This window comes from Aulostomus chinensis, chromosome 4 (assembly GCF_037954235.1).
Source record: "Aulostomus chinensis isolate RoL2024-O1b breed Wild chromosome 4, RoL_Achi_v1.0, whole genome shotgun sequence".
NCBI classification, from domain to species: Eukaryota; Metazoa; Chordata; class Actinopteri; order Syngnathiformes; family Aulostomidae; genus Aulostomus; species Aulostomus chinensis.
Genome location: NC_141323.1, coordinates 6,987,501 through 7,001,668, shown reverse-complemented (window position 1 = coordinate 7,001,668; position 14,168 = coordinate 6,987,501). Strand labels below are relative to the sequence as shown.

At 50.0% G+C, this 14,168-nt stretch overlaps 2 protein-coding genes across 5 annotated transcripts in view; one reads left to right on the top strand and one right to left on the bottom strand.

Annotated features, from left to right (window-relative positions):
• The first annotated feature begins 490 nt into the window (after positions 1 to 490).
• Positions 491 to 9,917, top strand: LOC147262466 (chloride anion exchanger-like). The gene is made up of 21 exons (XM_086201338.1): positions 491 to 731; positions 1,133 to 1,309; positions 2,055 to 2,194; positions 2,931 to 3,041; positions 3,117 to 3,277; positions 4,158 to 4,322; positions 4,396 to 4,548; positions 4,721 to 4,803; positions 4,946 to 5,093; positions 5,186 to 5,299; positions 5,395 to 5,472; positions 5,553 to 5,648; positions 5,737 to 5,843; positions 6,448 to 6,517; positions 6,697 to 6,789; positions 7,356 to 7,451; positions 7,635 to 7,862; positions 7,940 to 7,994; positions 8,966 to 9,111; positions 9,324 to 9,383; positions 9,633 to 9,917. The coding sequence occupies exons 2-21, from the start codon at positions 1,179 to 1,181 to the stop codon at positions 9,657 to 9,659; spliced, it is 2,262 nt and encodes a 753-aa protein (XP_086057464.1). The 5' UTR covers positions 491 to 731; positions 1,133 to 1,178; the 3' UTR covers positions 9,660 to 9,917.
• The window catches only part of cbll1 (Cbl proto-oncogene-like 1, E3 ubiquitin protein ligase), a 6,389-nt gene continuing 1,693 nt past the window's right edge, over positions 9,473 to 14,168 (bottom strand). Inside the window, exons 3-7 of one of the 4 annotated variants that reach the window (XR_015112385.1) lie at positions 13,420 to 13,526; positions 12,676 to 12,759; positions 12,526 to 12,599; positions 11,054 to 12,271; positions 9,644 to 10,970 (exon numbers count right to left, since the gene is read on the bottom strand). Coding sequence is in view for 3 of the 4 variants with exons in the window: in XM_086201340.1 (XP_086057466.1) it covers positions 11,254 to 12,271; positions 12,526 to 12,599; positions 12,676 to 12,759; positions 13,420 to 13,526 (1,283 nt within the window). In the remaining variant the exon portion in view is untranslated. Of the gene's footprint in view, positions 12,272 to 12,525; positions 12,600 to 12,675; positions 12,760 to 13,419; positions 13,527 to 14,168 lie in introns of all 4 variants that reach the window. The other 3 variants (XM_086201340.1, XM_086201341.1, XM_086201339.1) reach the window with 3 other exon arrangements.

Here is a 14,168-nt window from a genome sequence, read left to right as displayed (position 1 = left end):
CACACACACACACACACACACACACACACACTCACGCACACACACACACACACACACACACACACACACACACTCACGCACAGGTCTTAATCAGTTCAGTTTGCCGCATCAAAATAATTCTCACAAACACGGAAAATGTGTGTGTTGGCTCTCCTGTCTGCTCTTGTGGGAAAAACTCAGCTGAGTTTCCAGGTGACTCATGACGTTTAACCTGTAATGTGTTTAACTTTGCAGGAATCTGATAGCACAGCTCCAGGGTGTCTTATCACAACCTGGATAAATACATTTTGGACTTTTCCTGAAAGCATTACGGCAGCCCACAGACTATTTTTACCTCCTGAAGAGTGGAGCAGACTCCTGCTGCTGACCTTTGGCAGCACTTCCTCCCCTGAAAAGCTACTTGATTTCCACTTTGTAACAATAGCCTGTTCTGTTCGTCCACATCCTCCCTGTCCTACCCATCGATACAATGTCTTCCAAACGCTCTTCGGGGGCGGAAAGCGTCCACTGAAAGTTGCAGGTTAAAGATATCAGTAAGAACAATGGTCAAGGAGAAGGCAGGCGTCCAGTGGTTGTGCGAAACAGGGATTTCATCTGTTAATAATTACTGTCGGGATTATCAGCAGAGGTGGCATTTATTGATGGCAAAACGGTCAGAAGTCCCAGTTGATCTCCAGGAGCTGGTGGACGAGGAAGGAAGCCTTGGACTTGAGGGATTAGGTTCCTGTCAGGTATGTGGCATAGCTGCTGGGCTTTCGATGAGGATGAGAGGAGAAAACCTGGCCTAAAGCTTTTGAGTGTTGGCGGAGGCATCACCAAATGTGCTGGTGCATTTCCAGCTCCAGCTGAAGGAAGTAAATATCTGCTGAAGTGGTTCAGAGTGAAAAAGAATGTTGGAAAGTCAGGAACTTTCAGCTTCAGATTCATTACAACCCTGAGGGTGTTAATCTTTGACTAGAGCTCATATAGATCCTGATAAATCCCTCCTGGGACAGTATATGTCCTGGCTCATGAGCGCTGTCTGTATTTTGAGGTCTGGACCTTTGTTGTTTGCCCTTAATGTTGGTTGGTAAGTGATGTTCAAAGGCAGGACAGGACCGCCGTCCTCACCTAATGTCATTACGGGTGTCAGAGCTACATAGAGAGGAAGCAGCGGCGGCCCAGGCAGCAGGGGCAGGATGATGCGGCCAGCAGCGCAGCAGTACGCGGTCACCAGGCCACTGTACTCCGAGGACTCCTTTGCAGAGAAGCACCAGAAGGTCTACAGACACCGCAAGACCATGCTGGACCACATCAAGCAGTTCTTCATGTAAGGGGCATGCATTTGGTTTCCTGCCAGGCTCTGGACATGGAGGTGAAGCTGACTGTCATGTTTCTTGACTTGCGCTGCCTGGTACGGATGTCATCGGCACACCAGGTTTTATAGAAACCCACTTGGTGTGTCAGCAGCGTAAAACAGATCAACTTCAGTCTGTTAAACAACAAATATTTGTACAACATTTCTTGCAAGATGAGTTCTCTGTAATGTTAACTGATTTGAATTCATCCTAAAATGTTTTACTGTAGGTGGCGGTTGATTTTACCTTCCTGCCTTCTAAACTTTATTAACACTCGTGTAAATTCTCACGCCGTCAGAGCAACAGAAGCAGGTCAGCGACCACCCTCGACAATATGTGCAAGAAAATATAATACATTCAAAGAAGAATTCCTGAAAGGGCAAAAACAGACACAACATGGAAGCAAGTCTGCTGAAGAATAGAGGTGATGAGGGTGACAGAACAAGCGTATACCACACGTATCGAGATGAAAAGATGGTGAGGGAACGAGGCCAGACACCATCATGTATTCGGTGTTTTATCAATGTTGAATCTGAGTGTTTCTTATCTTACGCGGTTCTTCACATAAGTGGATAATTATGATGACAATGATTTGAAAGTGCACTTCGAACATAAAAAACAGCTCATGTTCACTGCTGAGACCTCCTCTGACCCCCATGGAGTGCCTGGATTCAAGCATGTTCATGAGGTCTTGTTTGCTTCCTTCTGGTGTGTCAGATGTGACGGTAAACGGGCCAAGAACGCAGCTCTCTCTCTTCTGCCCATCATCGGCTGGATGAAGATCTACCGGCTCAAAGAGTGGCTGCTCAGTGACATCGTGTCTGGGGTCAGCACGGGACTCGTGGCTGTCTTACAAGGTGAGAGAAAGACGCTGTGATGGCAGCCGTTCATCCCCTCGTGGCAAAACTGGACAAAATGTATCAAACCAAACCAGAAAACATGTCTGTTTCCATCTCTGTCCAATGTCTCTGACACCTTCAACTAGACATCAACAAACATTCATGAAACTTTGCAATTGACAATTTTTGTGCGCTCAGTTTAACTGCAGTTTCCTGGTGATGACATGAACTTTGTGACAGGAAGAGGCTGCTCCAGTTTGATGGCGCTTTCTAAATGTCACCGTTCTATCGTGAATGTTTGTGTAACCAGAGAGACGACAACCCTCCAGTCAGCCACTCCTCCATCAGCAGATAACAGGCTGTTTATCTCTGGTTTACACACAGAAATATTGCACAAAAATGGGAGTTATTTTCATATAAGCACCATTATTGTGTTATTATTATGAATCCAAGCCGTGAATTTGCACATGAATCTGCCTCCATATTTATTTACATGGTGTTTCAAAGGTTGTGGCGTTCGCATCGATGCCACCCCTGGCTGTAGGTTAGTGAATGTACCGGTCCTCATCACTTCCTCCGCTGCTCCAGAAGTTGGACGGTTGTTTCCAGGAAGCCACGTCTTGTTACTCCTCAGATGTTTTATCCCACAGTGGATGTGGCCTATGTGCCCCCCCCACACACACACACCTCCTGATAGTCCTTCACCACACACCCCTGGCAGTGAGGATGTAACCCTGTGCTGTGTGACTCTCAGGTCTGGCCTACTGCCTGCTGGCCTCCCTGCCGCCCTGGTACGGACTCTTCTCTGCTTTCTTTCCCGTCATCATCTACTTCTTCCTGGGCACCTCCAGACACATCTCCGTGGGTGAGGCCAGTGTGGGAGTGTTTGGACGTTGTACTTCGGTAAGCCTGTTGTGGTTCACCGTGTCTCTCCCTGCAGGTCCGTTCCCAGTCCTGTGTCTGATGATTGGCTCGGTGGTGACCCGGCTGGTACCAGATGAGGGTCCGCCTGCCAACATCACAGGCTTTGAAGGCCTGACGAGAGACGAGCAGCGAGTGCTGGTGGCCTCCTCCATCACCTTTCTCACTGGTGTCATGCAGGTGAGCCACACTTTACTGCTTCTACTGATGAACCAACACGTCACGGAATCACGGCTGGTCAACACAACAGCGAAGCAGGTTGAGAATCCCAGCGGTACACAACTGCAAAGTGCAGGCTCAACTTACACACAGACAGTTTTACTTCCTCACTCTCTCAGAGTCCATGTCACCACGCCAGCATCCAAACGCCCCCTCCATTAGACGTCCTACTCTCACATTAACAAATGCCAACAATAATTATAATTAGTGCGTCCACCCTGTGAGGGGGGGGCTCCTGCAGGGCTCCTCCCCCAGCCTGCTACCAGAGACGAGCAGCAGCCCCTCTGAGGCAGCGCTGGCGCATCAAGTCAGCAGCACCATCATGTGGTTCGCTCTCCATCATGTCCTCATTATCTTCTTGACTCGTGACTTGGCTGAAAAACAACAAATGAACGTTACGGAGCAAAAATGTTTTGCGTGTGATACACGAAGGTTCCATCTTCTGGCACGCATACATAAACCTGCACTTTCCCTGCTGGTCACTGGGCCCACTGCTACACCCTGCTGTCACGACTGGTGCGTGACAGCGAGCTCTGATTGGTCGACAGCTTTTGAACGATGACATGACCTCAGTCGTGTTTCTGTATCTGTAAATCTCATTGAGTTTCTGCAGAATTGGTGAGTTGAAGTTATTCTTCTATCAGCACAAGTGAATCTGGCTCTGTAGTATGGAGAGAAATGCCAGTCGTGTCGGGGGAGTCGCCCCCTGCTGGCCATCAGGGGGAGTGTTGGCATTGGCTTCACTCCCTGCATCTGGTCCATGTTGACTCGAGTCTGTCTCAGAGAGGCACAGAGGATGCTTGTACTTCAGAGTACTGCAGGGCCTTTGTGTGTCTTCCAGCTGGCGATGGGGTTGCTGCAGGTGGGGTTTGTGGTCATGTACCTGTCAGACACGCTGGTGTCTGGCTTCACCACAGCAGCTGCGGTCCACATCCTGGTGTCGCAGCTGAAGTTTGTGCTGGGGCTGCAGGTCCCAGGAATCAGCGGACCTCTCTCTATCATATACGTGAGTGGGAATCATCCTCCCTGCGTGGCTCCCGGGACGGTTGGACATGAGGTCTTTTTTTTCCCCTTTTCAGACGCTGGAAATCATCTTTAACAAGATAACCTCCGCCAACGTGTGTGATGTGGTGATTTCCCTGGTGATCATGGTGGTGGTGTTCATCGTGAAGGAGGTCAATGACATATTCAAGTCCAAGCTGCCTGTCCCCATCCCCATCGAGGTGATCATGGTGAGTCGAGTGACCCCTGGTCCACAGGCTGTTTTATTAAACACCAGTCATGATAACGATGTTTTTGATCCTTGACTTTGATATTTAATCACTGATGTGTCCATGAGTTCAGTAACCTGCATGTTGGCTCAGAGGTTCTCAGCATCGTCCTGCTGTCCGTTGTCTCCTCCAGACCGTCATTGCTTGTGGAGTTTCTTATGCATTTGACTTCAAGAAGAAATACGGCATTGACGTTGTTGGTCTGATTCCAAAAGGGTAAAAGACACGGCACCCAAACAAAACCTTTCATTCGTTCTGGAAATGTCACCCAACGATCCAAAGCGTCACTAACATAGAAGGCTCTGCTGTGGACAGAGTCCAGGCCCCCTGAGCACCTGTGTGTTCCATTCTATCTCAGGTACGAGCCTCCGGTGGCCCCGGACCTTCAAATCATCCAGGATACGACAATGGACGCCTTCCCGATGGCCATCGTGGGGTTTGCTGTGGCCTTCTCGGTGGCAAAGGTCTACTCCGTCAAACATGACTACACCATCGACGGGAACCAGGTATACACCAGTCACGTGACATTTACAACATGGTCAACGGCCTCAGGTGAGCTGGTAAGACTGTGTCTCACCACCCAACCCCCTCCCTCCAGGAGCTGATAGCCTTCGGAGTCAGCAACATCTTTGGCGCCTCCTTCAAGTCTTTTGCAGCCAGTACTGCTCTGTCCAGGACCGCAGTACAAGAGAGTACTGGTGGCAAGACGCAGGTACTCCAACGCAGCTCAGTGTGACTCAAAAAGCTGGACGTCGCCCTGAACTCCGGTCACGTGACGATCATGTGACGGCTTTTTCTTCCTTCCAGGTCGCTGGTTTGCTGTCAGCCGTCATAGTGATGATTGTCACCTTGGCCGTTGGCTTCCTGCTGGAGCCCCTCCCAAAGGTAACGCCCCCGCTGGCTGCTAGCCGCGCGGAGGGATTGGCGGGTCAGACTAACTGGGTCCGCCTCCTCTCTTGTCACAGTCGGTGCTGGGCGCCGTAGTCATCGTCAACCTGAAGGGGATGCTTTTGCAATTCAGAGACGTGCCCTACCTGTGGAGGCGGGACAAGCCTGACTGCGTGAGTCCACACAGAAAATACATGCAGCCATGCTGGGCACCACTATCTGGCTCTAACCAAGGACCCCCCCCCCCCCCCACCTGCACAGGTGGTGTGGATCGGGACCTGTGCTGCTGCCATCCTACTGGGCCTGGATCTTGGACTGGCCGCTGGTCTCGGTGTGGAGCTCCTCAGTGTCGTCCTCAGGGTTCAGTTGTCAGTACAACATTCCACCAAAGTTACAGCCTATTCAGGAATCAGGACAACGTTCCCCTCTGACATGTTCCCTCTTCCCCTCTGACGTGTCCCCTCTGACATGTTCCCTCTGATGTGTTCCTCTCACATGTTCCCTCTTCCTCTCTGACATGTTCCCTCTGATGTGTTCCCCTCTGACGTGTCCCCTCTGACATGTTCCCTCTGATGTGTTCCTCTGACATGTTCCCTCTGATGTGTTCCCCTCTGACATGTTCCCTCTGATGTGTTCCTCTGACATGTTCCCTCTGATGTGTTCCTCTGACATGTTCCCTCTGATGTGTTCCCCTCTGACTTGCTCCCTCTGATGTGTTCCCCTCTGACATGTTCCCTCTTCCCCTCTGACATGTTCCCTCTGATGTGTTCCCCTCTGACATGTTCCCTCTGATGTGTTCCTTCGACATGTTCCCTCTGATGTGTTCCCCTCTGACATGTTCCCTCTGATGTGTTCCCCTCTGACGTGTTCCTCTGACATGTTCCCTCTTCCCCTCCGACGTGTCCCCTCTGACATGTTCCCTCTGATGTGTTCCTCTGACATGTTCCCTCTCACGTGTTCCCTCTCCCCCAGCCCTCGCTGCAGCGTGCTGGCCAACATCAAGGCAACTGATATCTACAGGGACAGAAAGGACTACATCGATGTGAGTGGCTTCATGTTGCTGATCTCAGACCAGTATCATGGTGGCACCAGGCACCTTGAGGGTTTCCCTCCTGGTCTGCCACCGTCTGCTCCGCCTTCCTTGTGTTACCGCAGTTTCCTGTTTGCCTGACGTCTGAGAGGCTTTTGTGTGGTTTGGTGTGATTTGATGATCCTCTGCAGATATTCGAGCCGGATGGAGTGAAAATCTTCAGGATTCCGTCGCCAATCTTCTTTGCCAACATCGAGTTCTTCAGGAGCAAGTTGGTGGAAGCTGTAAGTCCACAGCCCCGCCCACTGCATCACTGCAAGACATCACTAACCTCCCTGACAGTGAGGACAGGGACCCAAATTATAACGCACTAATCTCAGTTTGACCTCCTTAGACCCCAGTCCTCCTTAGACCACAGTCCACTTTAAACCTCTGCCCCCCGTCAACGTCAGGTCTCCTTAGACCCCAGTCCTCCTTAGACCCCAGTCCTCCTCAGACCCCAGTCCTCCTTAGACCCCAGTCCTCCTCAGACCCCAGTCCTCCTCAGAACCCAGTCCTCCTCAGACCCCAGTCCTCCTCAGACCCCGGTCCTCTTTAGACCCTGGGGTTCCTGTACTTGCATGCTGCTGCAACCAGGCGGCTGCTGCTGAAGTAACTGAGTCACAGACAGACAGAATCTTCCCGCTGTTATTGATCCAATTAATGTTCCTTCCAGAATAAAATTGTCTTAAAGATCTGAATCAAAGCTGAGGAGGGTTTCCACCTTCATCTGATTCTGTGGGGAAAAGCAACAATTTGTTCCATTGAAACAAAATCCGATGGGACAAACTTCCCTCACGCTGTCACGCAGGTGGGGTTCAACCCTCTGAGGGTGCTGAGGAAGAGAAATAAAGCGGTGAGGAGGATCCGGACCCTTCTCAAGAGAGGAGACCTGCGCTGGACTAAAGTAGGTTCTCGCTCCAACTTTCCTCCTGCAACACAGTCCAAGTATTAGTTACTCTGTTTCTGGGCTGATGTCGTCTCCTCCTGTTCTCACGCAGCAACTCAGCAGTGCAAACATGTATTTGTACTGCAATACTGTGAAACTCCTCCAGCTTCAGCTGTCAGAGGGCTGTGTTTGTCCCCTCAGGAAGGCTTCCTCAGCACCTCCTGCGGGCCCATCAAGGATTGTGAGGATCAGAGTAACGTGGAGGAGCTGGACCTGCCGACTGACTTCAAGGACCTGCCCGCCCGGATCAACTGGAACGCCGAGCTGCCCGCCAACATCCTCGTTCCCAGGGTGGAGATCCACAGCCTGATCCTGGACTTCTCTGCCGTCTCCTTCCTGGACATCTCAGCTCTGAAGGGACTCAAAACCGTGAGCTGGCTTCCTCCTCACAGTCAGCTGGTGTTCCCCTGAGCTGCGTCTCTCTGACCCTCTCTAATCTGCTGCAGGCGCTGAAGGAGATGGTTCGAGTGGACGTGGAGGTCTACATTGTAGCATGTGATCGTAAGTGATTGATCAATCAATCAAACGTATTGAGACAGCGCCGGTGTGTATCGATAGTGATGACTGACAAGCTAACAAGACCGGTTACACTATTTTAGGCTTAGCCACATCAAAAGAAGGAAATGTCCTAAAAGTACAGCAAGAAGTCTGAATATCTGAAACGGATGGGAAAAACAATACATTTCCCACAGAAACACAAAATGATCATCATCCATATTTATTAATCTATTCCTGATCATTTAAGGTTGATTGAATAAACACTGGCGTGACATTCAAACTCCTCACAGGAAGCTGCTGACGCGTCAGTGTGAACTCAAACACTCTTGCATTGCATTGTAAAACCCATTCGATTTTATTGTCTTATGCTTACCGCTAAGTATTTGGTAGAACTCGTTTTTGGAAGATGATTTTTTTTATTTGTTGAATTTATTGACAGTTTTAAGAAGGAAGATCCCTGACACTAAAATATGTGGATAGAAAATGTTGCTCTTTTCAAATTCCAGCACAGAGTGAGTTTGTTTGGTTGTGTGTTTGTTTGTTTGTTTGTTTGTTTGTTACTAACCTCTTGAATGGAGGGAAACTCAAAAGGCAACTGCTGAAAGACACGGTGACATCTGGTGGATGTAATGAGTAAGACATCTCTAAACTGAGTGGGGGGGGGATCAGTCAGGACTTGAACATAGTTTTAATCCAATATGTCCTGAGAAAAACATTAAAGGGATCAATTTAATCATCCAAATGCCAAACAAACTCACTCTGTTGCCAGGACAGCGTAGCAGGTGAATTTTCCTGGGATTTTCCCGCCAACACTGTGGGGAGGCGTCACCGAGCGTTGGCCAGCTGCTCCCTCTGTGCAGCACAAACGTCACACATCTTCAAGCATTATGTCAGGGATCCAGGGCTCATCTTCCTCACGGTAAATGCGTTTTCTTCCCAAACGAGCTGCAGCTCTCTTGTTTGTCCGCCTGCAGCTGACATCCTGGAGAAACTTCACAAGTGCTGCTTCTTTGATGACGAAGTTCAGCCCTCCATGTTCTTCCTGACGCTGCATGATGCCATGCTGCACATCCTCCACAAACATCCTGACTGCACGGAAATCCGCCCCCATTACGGCAAGGTAGCGACGCCGCTCACCTTTGCGCTGGACTGGCAGGCCCGAATATCGACGTTAGAGGCTTTTAGCAGATGAACAGGACTGTCAGATGTTATATTCACCAGCTGGTAAAAGGCGCTGGATCTGATGTTGAAGTACTTCCATGTGGAAAGCAAAAGTGTCAGTTTGACGGCTCTTCTGTTGAAGGGTGATTGACGTTCAGATTTGTCCTGCAGATTCAAACAACAGTCACGGTTCACCATCCCGGCGGCAGCGTGAGGAGCAGAGACAAAAATGTACGTATCAGCAGCTCAAATACTGAAAGGTTCATTTGCAAAAGTTGTGCTTTAAGTTAAGCACAATTCTGAAATAATGACAAATTCTGAGAGCAAAGTCAGAATTGTACTCAAATGTTGTCCTTTTCCAAAAGAAAATGTTGAACGATAAAAGAAGGAAAGAAAAAAAGTGTCCGATTTGTCGAAGCACATTTTTATTTCTCAGCGTTAAAAATTAAATGTACTGACCTAAGAATTCTCTCTTCCCAGCTGTCGGAACCAGAGACACGTTTCTAATTCTGAGGAAGATGAGCATTTCTGGTGGACAATACCAAGAGTACATGATTTTCGCAGTAAAAATACACTGATACAATGACTAGTATGCACTGTAATGTGAACATTGAAGGAATTTCGTTGTCTTGCTTTTTTATACTGTACAAAGTGAATCTGTGACAATTTTAGGTGCGATGTATTTTATATGTTGTACAGTTGTATTTTCTTGACAATGAAAATTTTTGTGACACTTGAAAAAAAAAAGTATTCTTGGTTTATGAGAAAACGCTGAAGTGACAGAGTGCAGTGGCCCGGGCCAGCCCGCCCGCATCCACAGGTCACGACACCGTAAATTCTAGCCTTTTCTTTTTGCGTGACATCACAAGGTCATCACTACATGCAGGTCCCGAGGGTCATAAGGAATCAGACAGCGTCACCGAAACGTGTTCATGAACTGCGACAACGCCGTTGCACCGTAGTCAGCCACGCTACACCGACTCCCACCTGATGTGTTGTCCATCCCTACGAGACACCCCAAGGTCACGTGGTAGCAACAGTGACGTCACACTTTGTGCACCAAACATTCACTTGGCCTTCAGGGGAAGGTCAAGGTCACCTTGACTACACGACGACTGTTGGAACCCAAACACAACACGAGACTCCAAACCAGCAGGCGGTGGGGCGCTGAGTCTCTGTGAGGGAGTCCTGCGATGACCTGGTGACCTGTCCAGCCTGATCCACAGCTGGGATAGGCTCCGCCCATCAAATGGAATCAGAAGTTGGATTTTTTTTTATTCATCATGAATCAGAATCAGAACCTGGTTCTTGTGTATCTGAGCTGGAATTACGGGCACCAATCAGGTCGCATGGATTTGATGGTCACTCTTGAGGTGCCATAAATGCTTTCTTCTTCTGAAGCGTATCAACGAGTCACATGACAACGCTGTCAGTTACACTGCACCGTTGAAACCCCGTGCAGCGACGACACCACGTTTCTGAAGTCTTTCACAGGAAGTTTCCATCGAATATATTTTGAACTTTGGCAAGAGATGAAGAAGAACCTGCAGAAGTCTGAGCGGCCGCCAGGGTCTCAGTCTACCCGGAACAGACAGCTTTTAACGCACCAGCACCAACGGGTCAGAATTTGAACCACATGATGTCTTCACTTCTGATCGTCACGGGAAAGCCAACCAACAGACATGCTGGGTCCACATTCCCTCAGAACCAGAACAAGACCAGCCGACAGACCGAAGGGACGATGGAACTTTCCTCGCTGCTTGTTGATAACAAACCGCCAGCGACGCGCCACATCAAACCAGGAGGAGATGGAGTTGCCTGTTAAAAATTTATTGAGACATAGTGAACTCAAAGTACAGTACACATGGGTGAAATAAGCAGACATATACAGAAATATGTACTTTAGGCTATGAAAGGGACATTCCTTCTCTTCTCCAGGTCTATGTTTGCGCTGCAGAATGTTCACGACTAAAGTGTGCACCACATACACGTCTGTGCTGGGCAGTTCATCAAAACCAAAGTCCTACGTGCTGCGACCCTGAGGTTCACCGCCACATTCACACGAGCAGGACAGGACACACCAAGCCCACCAGCTGGCAGTTTACTGATAGTAGGGTCGGTAGCGGCCCTGATCCGGGTGGTGTGGCCCTGGCATCTGGCCCTGGGGCGGGGGCCCGGCCATCCGAGGAGGCGGGGGCCCTCTTGGTGCAGGCCACATCCCTGGACTGAGCCCTCCTGGCTGGCTGAAGGGGGGGCTGAGGGTGCCCTGGTCTTCAGGGAACTGCTGCATGGAGTTAGGATTGTAGTGATGAGGAGGGGGGCCGTTGACGGGGGGTCCGCTGTGTTGTGGTGGAGGTCCTGGGGGTGGGTGGCCCATGTAGGGGGGCATCTGGCCCATGATGTGCCCTGGTGGTGGGGTGATTGGTGGGGGGGCTGTGGACATGGGGGGAGGCGGGGCCTGGTTGTACACCATGTGAGGTGTCCCAGAACCTTGGGGGGGATGCTGCATGGGGTGGCTGATAGGTGGAGGCGGAGGAGGCGGGGGGCCAAAGTGCTGCTGCGGAGGCGCCATCATGTGGTGAGAGTGGGATACAACAGGTGGCTGGCCAGGATAGTCACCGGGGCGGTGGTGGGGGGGTGGCTGACCAGGGACTGGCCCACCAGACAGAGGCTCGCGAGACGAGGAGTCATCCTGGATGGGCACGGTGATGAGGTTGCTGTGCTTCCGGGTCGTTACCGTGGCGATTCGGAAAGTCTCAGGACCAAGACCGGAGTTTGGTGGCGGCCCGTCGTGAGGAGAGGGGGGCGGTGGCTGGCTGTAGGGGTCATGACTGCTGTGCTGGAGTGGGTTGGGGAGGTGAACGTGGTTCTTGGTCAGGTGAGGTGGTGGAACACGGAACCGATCAGGAACCTCTGATGTCGGGGGCAGGTGCACAGGCTCCTGGCGGCTTGCAGAGGACTTGGCTGCCCTCATGTGGCGGTGGTTGACATGGGCCTGCAGGTCCCGCTGGGACAGGTAGGTGCGCTTGCATCCCGGGACAACGCTGCACATGTAGAGGGAGCCGCGCTGGCACTGCTCGATCCGCTGCACAGGGTCCGTGCAGCTGTAGAGGGTGAGACTGAACACAGAGACAAACGGCAGGATGTCACGCAGCAGCAGAACACGCGGAGCTGAATCACACGAAGAAGCAACGGCTCCACACTGGAATCCCAGAACTCCCTGTTTTGTTTATTCCCTTTAAGAATACATTGGTTTGGTCATGAATTAGCGAGAACCTCGGGTCACTCGCGGTGGACTGACCTTTAAAGTGAACCAAATACTCTCATTCTGGTGAGTTTCGTGTGTTCTAGTAAAAAGGTCGTGGGGGCTCACCCTGGGCACATCTTCTCTCCCTTCTTCTCATGAAGCAGAGCACAGTCATAGCAGAACACGTGTTTACAGGGGATCTGTGGAGTGAGAGGACAGAGTTAGGCATGAACCTGTCTCTGCTCTGGAGGAACTGTCAGACCAAGAGGAACGTACCATCCGTCCATACAGCTGGATGGGAAGACCACATTTGTCACAGAAGTGAATGGGTACTTCATCTCTCTCTCCAATCAAATTCAACTGTTGCCGAAGAAACCACAAGTGAGAGGTATTAGAACAAGCTCAAATACAAGGAGGGGGACACTGCTACATGTGAGCGTCTGTCTACTTCTGCCACTGCCGGACTTGAGCTCAGAGCCCCGGCCAGGCGTCGTCTCCGAGGCTTGATAATAACTCCCCTTTGTTAAAACGCTGATGCCGGTGTTGAGCAGCAGCAGCAGAGTGAAACACCTGAACGTGGCCTCGTCCAGCTGGACTACGCTCACCTGGTCTGGTTCTAAAACTGCTTTGGTTATTCCTCACACCCGCGGAGAAAATCTGGATTCCTACTCCTTCTCCATCGCCAAATTCAAGCACTTTTAAAACGGTTTTCAAGCTTTTCCAGCACCTTACAGTTGTGGTAAACTGCATAGTCCGAGCCTCTCCAACTTATTTCTTGATCAAAATTGTGAACTTTTCAGTCAGAGAGCAAATTATCATTAAAGTAATACAATTACAATTTCGAGAGCTTTAAATTCTGCACACTTCTTAAGGATTTCCAACACCCATTGAACCCTGTGACATGGAAGATTCTCTATTCTGATGAGTAATTTTACTGCTTGTTACTATTCGCCATCTACAAATGTGATCAATGCGATGCTATTCAGGCTGTCGTGTTTGATTTTCCCATAAATGATGTACCTTATAGTCCCAAAACAGAGGCTGTGGGAATCTCCTCTGACTTCCAAACACATCCCCGGCTTTGGCACCACAATCAAACCTGTCGTCCGGCTTGAAGCCGAAGTTATCTGAAAAAGACAAGAATTAATGATGAAACACGTAAAACCTGGCGAAAGCTCATCAACACTGATCAGGTGAGTCCTCAGAAAGACCCAAACCCAAAAAAGATCTTGGGATGTACTCCAAACAAGGACGAGAACCCAGAGGGATACTTTTATAACTGGCAGAATGAATGGCTGAGCTTCAAGGAGACAAAAGAGGTGGATATGGGCATTGCCTTGAAGTGTCAGCAGAAAAGTAGAAAGCTGTCAGTCATGCACACGCGTGCAGCAGCAGCATCTCACAACCAACATGTCAAATATGGCAACGCTCACTGAAAATGAGAGTAAATCATTTGGGCAGGGTGACACTTGTGTTAGACGAACATAGAGCATCAGGTTCTCCACTGTCTCTGCCAGTGTGCTAGCATCCTACGTTAGCTTGCTGCCATGAACCGAACTACCGACTCGCTCCAATGAGCAGCCCAGCACCTCGCCTGGCAGCTCGACCTTTTCAAAAGTAACAAGACTGGTTCTGCTGGAATATCATGAATAGATGGTGACTGTGAGGCTTCTGAGGTGAGAAGTCTTGCCTTTTAGTCGTTTCTTGGGTGTCTGAAAATGATTGTATTGCTGTTGCGATTGTATTTTGAAATGGTTAGCAAGAGGAAT

Bases quoted from the DNA above. Each gene is read 5' to 3' on its own strand.
- LOC147262466 (XM_086201338.1), top strand. From the start codon at position 1,179: ATGATGCGGCCAGCAGCGCAGCAGTACGCGGTCACCAGGCCACTGTAC. The intron at 5,473-5,552 runs GTAACGCCCCCG...CTCTTGTCACAG, and splicing joins TGCTGGAGCCCCTCCCAAAG to TCGGTGCTGGGCGCCGTAGT. The intron at 7,452-7,634 runs GTAGGTTCTCGC...TTGTCCCCTCAG, and splicing joins GAGACCTGCGCTGGACTAAA to GAAGGCTTCCTCAGCACCTC.